Genomic DNA, 9340 nt, shown 5'->3' with positions numbered 1-9340 from the left:
CTGTTGAGTTGAAAATGATTTCATGACACATAATCAATTAAAATCAATATTTTGATAGCAACTTAGAAATTGACTTAAGGAAGGATAATATCTTATTTTTCTCTATTAAAAAGGTTACCTATAAGTCCATTGCAAAGAAACCAGTATTAGTGCATTTTAAAATCCGGGTATGCAATGAGTATTGTACAGTAGAAAGCTTTAGGAGGCTTCTACTAAGGGGTTAAATAGCTGGGCGTTCATAAGCATGATGGGAAATGTAGGCAACGAGGTTCATGGGAATTGCAGTTCTGCCCTCCAACATGGCTGCCTTCTGCTAGGTAAGGGGATATTTGTCCGCTGTGCTTCATCAATATTTAAAAATAACCGAGAAAAGTTACTTTTTGCAGGGGAAGGAGGTAGAATTTAGTTTAGTTTAGGGAGATTTCTGTCTCTGACTTAAAGTCTGTATTTGCATCGGAGCTTTTGCACACTACAATGTTGTATTTCAGTTGCTGCAAATAGAAATACTTTGATGGGCAAAGCAGTTCCTCCAGATGTCTAATTTCTTAGCTCATCTAATCTGATGTGGTTGAAAATTGTAATCCACTGAATCTGGACTAAGTAGAAATAATCTAACAATAGTGATTCTATCGGTACTGTGCTTGTTACAATAGTTGCACTAAGCACGTTTATTGAGAGTAGTTAGAGGAAAAAAGTTTCTCTGCTTCTTTTTCCTTCTTTCTCTGTCAAACGCCATTAAATAAGGATATGATTTTTATGGCACCATGATAAAGCACAAAAATTGAGAATCCTTATCAGCAGGCATAGAACACACCTTCTAATCATGTGTTGATAATCATTTGCAACACACCTTCTAATCATGTGTTGAGGAAACATGCAAATACATCTCATGGATGTCTGGAGCCCTTTGGGTTTGTATATGTTTTCGGTCATTGGCTAGATTTATCATTTTAAATTTTTTACTTGTTCTTCTTTAGCTTGCTTCTTTATTCATAGCGTACTGTTTTGTCTGTTTTATTGAAAGCTGCCCAGAGTAATTGAGAAGTTAGGTGGTGCCTATATCAAAATATATGATGAAGTTTGAAGGGAAAGGACTAAAAAGCTCCTGAAAGGCTCTTTGTTGCCAGGTATTATTTCAGCACAGTGTTTTTAATAATATGTCAAAGTTATATGCTGCTGGACTTCCTCTAGCCTGATCCTAATCATGTCTCCCTAAAGACCAAGTTAATATACAGTTTCCATTTCTTTCCCTCACTGTAAAGATGTTACTGATATGAGTGGTGGTCTTTTCCCCAGGAAAAAAAATCCTGAAATTCAATAGTGGCATTCTTTGATTAAAATGTGTTATTTAGGCACATGTACATGAGCAGCGTGTACTATAAATTTAAAATCTTTTATTCAATGTGTGTGTTAATGCACGAATAACACTCTTGATCCAGATGTAAAAGAACGTAAGCTGTATTTTTGTCCCTATCAGAAAAGGGAGTCAAAATTTTATAACCAGTATTTGCTCTGACCGCATTTGAAAGTAAGTTTTTAACATCTGATAAAAGTTAATAAAAGGCTGTGTTTATATTGAATTGTTTGTTGTCTCCAATTATCAATTGCCTCTTAGTAGTTCTGTTCTGTGTAATAGACTTTTCCAGACCCACTATAGGAGAATGAACATACTGGGCACTGAGTTGTTTGTGTTATGTTATAGGAATGTTTTATGTTTCTATATAACGATCTAAATGCTAGATATGTTTTCCACTGAAAATTATCCATTTATTCAACTAACTTGCCGAAATAATAGTGAAGGCAAGTATAAAAAGTAAAGCTTGAACTGTTGCTAATAGCAAAGTTACACAAGTGTGTATATGTTTTAATATTGTCATTAGTTTCAAAACTAAACATGTGCAAAAATGAAATTGAAAATGGTTAGGAGAGAAATAATAAATAGTGGCATTGCACCATCTGCTGGTACACAAAAACAGTCTTAAATGCTTTGAAGAAAAGAAGTTATTTTCCTGGTAGGAAGCCTAACATATGCATTTGTTTCGTATCAAATTATATGTTCAGTGAGTGTTTCTCACAGGTAAACAAACTATTTTATTATAAAATAAAAGTTTTATAATAGGAATGGCATATAAGGAGCTAACCTAAATATTGCTATAATAAAAAATTGATTTTGCATCCTGAATACATTGCACAAATTAAATAGATTTGATTCTTTGAATTATTTTATTTATTGAGCTTTCATATTTTTGATCAGGGAGAAAGCAAGGAACTGGCGTTTTTATCATCTGCAAAAAGCTGTTCAAATCTAATATTTTAGTTTCTTTTAATATATTTTATTTATCAACATATCTTTTTGTATGTTTTATATACTTTGCTGCTTCAGCCTTGAAAAACTCCCAAAGAGAAAAGAGTTTGCTTGTTGCAGAATATATTCAGTTTCAATAAATCTAAGATGTAAAATTCCTTAATATTAATTTATAATGCATGCATGTGCACATTAATCCTTACAACAATTCTATAAAGTATGCTATTTTTATAAATATATAAAACTTAAGCAGTGGTGAATCTTGTAAAAAGGTAAAATATCTGAATCATCTTTCATTTCTAGTCATTTCCAGGAAAAACCCACTTTTTTAACTTGACAACAATTCAGGAACAATTTGCCATTATGTTCTGGGATGATTTTTCAATTTTCCACCCAGGAGATAACTGTAGGATTTCCAGGGGTCATCCATCCTAATGATAAGCAGATAAAACTCAACTTGGCTTTTTCAGAATTAGCCATGTCAAACCTGCTTCATTTTTTCAGATAGATTCCTGGTTTCTACAGTCTAACAGAATTGTTTAGGTGTTACCAATAAAGGTGAATAATTGTAGTTCATGGTTGAAATGAGGCCCCTTGGATTTTAGAGAGCACCAAGGACCTCTTATTGTTCAGGTGTCTTGGCTATAATTTGTATCTTGAGGGGGGGCCTCATATGCATATTGTGATGACTACAAATTCAGCTTCAGGTGGGAAAAGGTGGCCCTTGAGCTATTCTAATCCCCAAATAGTTAGCTGTAAATCAAAACTGGTATTACACTATATGGAAATAACCTGTGTTCACAGTGTGGCACACCCATTGAGTTTTCAGTTTAAAAAAAATTGGAATTCTGTTTTTTTTTTTCTGTGCTGTTTCATTTTTTTTAAAGGAATCCCATTTTTGGCACTTTCTTCCAATAAGTTCCTACTTGGCCCTTTCAATATGGAACTAGATGACATCAGTCTTCAGAACAACAAACTAAGCAAAGCAGAAAAGAAGTTGCGGCAAAAACAGATGAAGGCCAGATACACCTTGCTAAGACACGAGGGTATTGAGTGTGTATCATACCCAACTAAGGTGATTAAAAACTGGACTCTTTTTAGGATGTGTCAGATTTTTCAACTTTCAATTGCCAAACATTGGGGTGCTTAAAAGTTGTGACATGCCTTGGGGATTGTAAAGATATTTTGGTTACTTTAACATAATTTAGATGTGCTTGGTAAGTACTGTAACTACACAAATATCATAACTTTTTAACATTTTGTTTGTTTCATTTTGGTTGGATTCACATACTGCGTTAGGCATAGCTTACAATTTTACACAAAATAGGAATACAGCATAGTTGGTTAGGTTTGTATAGCATCTTAAACCAAAACCCAAGAAATCACATTTCACCTTAGTAAGTTGTATGAACCAAGTCTGGAGCATGGTTTCAAGAGATGATTTATTGACTATTTATGTGCCATTGTCTTGGTATCAACCAGTGGTGGTATTCTACCGGTTCTGCCCGGTTTGGCCAAGTTAGTAGTGATGAGCAGCGGAGACCAAACTGGTTCTCTCCACCGCTCTGCTGTTGGGCCCACCCGCCCGGGCTCTGAATTTGAAGCGCAGCTGCTTTGCGTGGCACAGAAGAATGCTGTGCGGCAGCTGCTGAAGCGACTGGGATCGTGCAGGCTTGCAGGAGGTGAGTTAGAATGCCTTTGCGCCTGCGCAAACGCCTCTGCGCCTGTGCAAAGTGTGCGTTTGGCACACACACACAAAATGTGTACACACACGCAAAGTGCGCCCACCAAGCCACACCCACCGAACCAGTGGTAAAAATATTTGAATCCCACCACTGGTATCAACACTGATCAAACACAGATCTGTGGAATTATATTTTTCCAATCTGATTCTTAAGGTCTTTCAGTACCCATCACCACTGTAATCAAGTCCATCCATCTAGCCTATTGTGACTTATCCAGTTTATGGTTCAAATTCATACATATCCTTCGCCCTGATTTTTACTTGAACAAGTGATAGTCTTCTTTGCATAAAACACTAAGTTAGAAAAAGTCAGTTTGCATGACTCAGTAAGTCACTGTCTGAGAACCAGTGTGATGGTTCTCGGTGGTTATGATGTTCTACTAGGACCAGAGGCCATTGCCTGACTTTGGCTGATTTAAAATGATTCTCTCTCAGTCAAATCTATATTCTATGGTGGTGGTTGTGGGGAAAAAATTGTAGGAAGGAAAGTTGTACATGGTTCCTTTAGGCTCTTGAAGAAAAGTGGGATATAAATCTAGAAGCCAGAAACCAATAAACCATATTGTGATAATGTTATCCATGAAGAAGGCCAGTAACTTAAATAATGCTTATATAGATATGCCACACATTTCATTGAGTCCATGAATATTAATTGTAGCACAAGACTACTTCAAATCCGAAGATTTTATATAGATCTTTAGGTAAAGGTAAAGGTTCCCCTTGCACTTATGTGCTAGTCGTTTCTGGCTCTAGAGGGCGGTGCTCATCTCTGTTACAAAGCCAAAGAGCCAGCGCTGTCCGAAGACGTCTCCATGGTCATGTGGCCGGCATGACTAAACGCCAAAGGTGCACAGAACGCTGTTACCTTCCCACCAAAGTGGTCCCTATTTCTCTACTTTCATTTTTACATGCTTTTGAACTGCTAGGTTGGCAGAAGCTGGGACAAGTAATGGGAGCTCACTCTGTTACACGGTGCTAAGGATTCGAACTGCTGAACTGCCGACCTTTCTGATTGACAAGCTCAGAATCTTAGCCACTGAGCCACCACATCCCATATATAGATCTTTAGAATTGATCAAACAGAAGTTCTGGGACAATGGTCTATTTTTCTTTTTTTTTTAAAAAAATAATTTTTTTATTGATTTTACAATTAAAACAGACCAACAACACATACATAAATGTAAGAGAGAAAAAGAAAAGAAGAAGAAACTATTTTTCATTTTTAATTACCATGTTTACAGAATGCTATTTCCAGATGAACAAGCCAATGTTAATTATTGGTATCTATGTCTCTTTTATTCTCTCCTTCATTAGAGTCTGGTTATTGCCAATGGAGGTCTGGGTAATGGTGTTGACAGATGCCAATTGCACTCTGTGGTAGAAGAATGTGGACAAGTAGAAAGCCTTTTAATGCCTCCAAATAAACCCTATTCATTTGTGCAATATGGAAGGATAGCTGACTCCAAGCAGGCCTATGACTCTCTCAATGGAAAGGAACTAATATTAGACAACTCCAGCCAAAAGGTTGTTCTGTACTTCAACTATGTAAAAGAAGGTATTACTGAAGAAGCTTGCTTTTCCGCTCTGTTTTTCTCAACATACTGCTAGAGAACTCAGTTCATAACTCATGAAGCTCAGAGAGGCATTGATCAATTTTGAAAAAATTGGCCTGATGGAGACCTTTAGTATCTGTCAAAAATTGTTTTGAATATTAGTGTTTAATTCACATAGAATTAAAAAAAAACACAAATTTTCATGAATGCTTTTAATATTTCCTATGCTACTAGTTCCTTGGGAAGAAATGAGCCGTTCAGTCTTGCTCCCTGGTTTGAGAGTAATTGAAGAATTGGTTTCACCTGAAGAAGAAAAGATACTCCTGGAAAACATTAATTGGACAGAGGATGAGGTCATTCCCAGTGGTATGTTATTTTAACAGTGCGTAAGCCAGATTGTGGGTGTTTTGCTTGTGCTTTAAGTTCTTGAAAAACATGTGCTCTACATACATACATACATACATACATACATGCATACATACATAATACATATTAAATTAAGAATAAATACATCATGGATTATCATGATGTGTGACTTCAACCACATTTGCAATAGATGATAAAGTATTCTTGGGCATAGCAGAATACTTCCATAATCAATCCACATGATTTGTTCTAAAGTCCCTATACAAAAATAATAATAATAACAGACTTGGGCATTAAACCATCCAGAAAATGAGGTGGAGTCTTTCCAATCTATCCAAGTTGCTTAAGTGTGACTTTTCAAGTGCAGCCAATAATTTGGAATAGTTGGTCCCTGCCAATCAGAGAGTTCTGACTTGGAGGCGGCTTAGGTGACCAGGTGCAAGAAATGTTCCTTGGGGACAAGAAAATAGTTTTTGCTAGAGAAATCAGAATAGAGGAATCTGTAGTCCTCCAGCTGAACTATAGCTGCCAATGATCCTAGTTCACCTACCCAACAGAAGGGGAAACTGCAAGTAATATCTGAAGAGCCATTGGTGCTCACAACCATCAAATCAGTTGGTGATGTAAATGCAGCCCACCTCTGATTGGTTACCCTTAAGGGTGTTGAGAGTATTCAGCTCCAATGATAGCGCAATTCCATTTTGGGACTTATTACTATAATAGTAATGTTAACAACCAGTATAGTACTTTCAAATGTTCACAACATCAATTCAATTTCATTGCAGATGTTGTAAGTAGGAAAGTATGACCTTCCTGAGACTACATTGTGAGCTTATGGCAGAATTTGAGCTGAGCACTGATTCATAGGCATAGGATTACATAGCCTCATAACCAATATTGTATTTACAACTATATTTTTAATCCCTTGTTTCTTTCTATTTCATAGCTCAGAAGTCTTTAAAACATAGGAGGGTAAAACATTTTGGATATGAATTTCAATATGATAACAACAATGTCGATCGAGACAGACCATTACCTGGAGGTGGGTATCTAATCAGAATCTCTTTATCAGTCTTCCTGTGTCTGTGAAATGGTTTTCATGCCAATGAGCAATAATTTCATTTTCATTTTCATTCTATACAAATATGGCTGCGTTTCTTTGCAGTCCCATTGAAATAACCGAAACTTACAGGTAGTCCTTGACATGTGGCTGTGATTGAGCCCAGGATTACGGTTGTAAATTCTTCTGGTTGTTAAGCGGGTTACTACATATCCATATAATTTAATGGCCAATTTTGTGGTCATCTTTAAGTGAATCTATTGCAATGGGTTGTTGTTTGTCAGAAACAAGAAGTAAATGCTGGTCTCTGGAAGAACATCGTAAATCGTGGTCTTGTGACTGTGGCACATTGCGAGTGGCCATAAATGCAGTTTGCCAATGTGATCAGGTGACTGTGTAGCATGAGTGGCCATTGGAACTTTGAATCTGGGTTTTAAGTAGTTGTGGGATAGTCTGATCATAAATCAAGGACTACTGTACTTTAAGTCCATATAAAAAATGGGGTTGTGTACTCAATTCCCATTTAAGTTAATGAGGACATGCCTAAGTATGTTTATAGAATGGTCAATCTAAGTAGGATGTTTCTTGACCAAACTTTAGAATACGGAGTAGAAGTATCACAGACTACATGATTTCAAGGGATCATACAAATTCAGGAGTGGTGTGATGGCCTAGATGTGGAACTCTCGCCTCACAAATCAGGAGGCTGTGAGTTCGATCCTAGGTAGAGGCAGATACTTCTCTCTCTGGGCACACTGAGAATATGAACAAAACTCTGCATTGGCGACAGGAAAGGCATCTGGCCATTAAAACATTCTGCTAGCTCCATTCAGTTGCCCAGACTCCACCCTGCAAGGGATTATTGGGTCATTGAAAGAAGATGATGATGATGAAGATACAAATTCATGGAGGATATGGTTATCCTGGGGAGTAACCATGAGAAGATATTGAACAGCACTGTCTTGTTTATGGGCTTGTAAAAATCTGATTATTGTGAAAGCAAAATCCTGATGTAGAGCAGTGTTTGAGCAGCTTGATTGCTTTGATTAAAATAATCCTTATCAATTCCCAAGCCATTTTGGGGGAAATTGTAGCAGTCTAAATATTATAAAAGTAAAGGCAAAAGTTTCCCCTGTCCAGTCATATCTGACTCTTAAGGAGTGATGCTCATCTTTGTTTCTTAGCTGAGGGAGGGAGTGCTGTCCAAAGACGTTTCTGTGGTCATGTGGCCAGCATGGATACAAACCAAAGGTGCACAGAATATTTGTTACCTTTTACTTGCATTTGAATGCTTTCGAACTGCTAGGTTGGCGGAGCTGGAGCAAGTAATGGGAGCTCACCCCATCGTGCTAGGGACTCGAACCCTGGTTCTCAGCTTTCCAGCTGACAAGTTCAACGTCTTTAACCCTGAGACATTATATTATAGAAAGCTATAAATAGTAACGGACTCCATTCTGTTTTTCAATTCAAACTTTATTACATGCTTATTTATCATATATAGTCTCTCTCATGAAGAATTTCTGAGGGGACAAAAAAGAGGCAAAAATTTATCTTTGTTTTGAAATATCAGGTCTCCCGGATTTTTGCACCACAATTCTTGCAAAGTGTCTGAAAATGGGATACATTAACCAGAAACCTGATCAACTGACTATAAATCAGTATGAACCTGGACAAGGTATGTACCTGGGTTCTATATTATCCTCACCTGATCTTCTGGGACCAGATTTTCTAGTATTGTAAATCCAGCATTGGGGAAAAATATTAAGCATGGAGATGTGAGAAGACTGAGGAGAATTGGCAGTCCTAAGGATAAGGATAAGTACCCATGACAGTAACATAAAATCAGGTATTCTGTATTAATAAGATCATACCAGTGCTACCTTTTATCAGTTCAGACCAGTCAGCATGAACAGTTATAATGCTGTATTTTTAGGCTGCCCATTGATATCAGACTTCATATCTTTTACAAGCCTGCACATTCTTTACTGCCAAACTGGAGTTCTTGACCCTATAGAACAGGCCTGTCAAACTGGCAGCCCGCGGACCAGATGTGTCATGCACAGGCCACGCCCACCCCCGGCTCTGCAAAGGCAAAAGTTGCGATACATCACGATACATCTTGTGACGTGATTGAGTTTGACACCTGTGCTATAGAAGAAAGGATAAAACAAGCATATGTTCTGCATTATGGTATTCTAAACGTATGACCATATAATCACAATAATGTGCTCGTTTGGGTGAGAAATCCATATCTGCTTTAGAAGATCTGTTTCCCACCATTTCATGTACCTTTGTTCCCCAAATAAATGTCA

General features: G+C 37.2%; 1 protein-coding gene across 6 annotated transcripts in view; it reads left to right on the top strand.

Moving 5' to 3' along the window:
- The first annotated feature begins 267 nt into the window (after positions 1-267).
- ALKBH8 (alkB homolog 8, tRNA methyltransferase) overlaps positions 268-9340 on the top strand; it is a 59658-nt gene continuing 50585 nt past the window's right edge. Inside the window, exons 1-6 of one of the 6 annotated variants that reach the window (XM_026685345.2) lie at positions 268-317; positions 3193-3380; positions 5364-5604; positions 5837-5968; positions 6915-7010; positions 8599-8703. In XM_026685345.2, the coding sequence (XP_026541130.1) occupies positions 3246-3380; positions 5364-5604; positions 5837-5968; positions 6915-7010; positions 8599-8703 (709 nt within the window). In that variant the 5' untranslated portion in view covers positions 268-317; positions 3193-3245. Of the gene's footprint in view, positions 318-1018; positions 1128-2747; positions 2864-3192; positions 3523-5363; positions 5605-5836; positions 5969-6914; positions 7011-8598; positions 8704-9340 lie in introns of those variants that run through there. The other 5 variants (XM_087966221.1, XM_087966219.1, XM_087966220.1 and 2 more) reach the window with 5 other exon arrangements.

Source organism: Notechis scutatus, chromosome 5 (genome assembly GCF_049901735.1).
Source record: "Notechis scutatus isolate UNSWTSFEM ecotype Mainland chromosome 5, rNotScu1.2, whole genome shotgun sequence".
In the NCBI taxonomy this organism is placed as follows: Eukaryota; Metazoa; Chordata; class Lepidosauria; order Squamata; family Elapidae; genus Notechis; species Notechis scutatus.
Note: the sequence above shows the minus strand (reverse complement) of the source record. Positions and strands in the feature narration are given on the sequence as shown.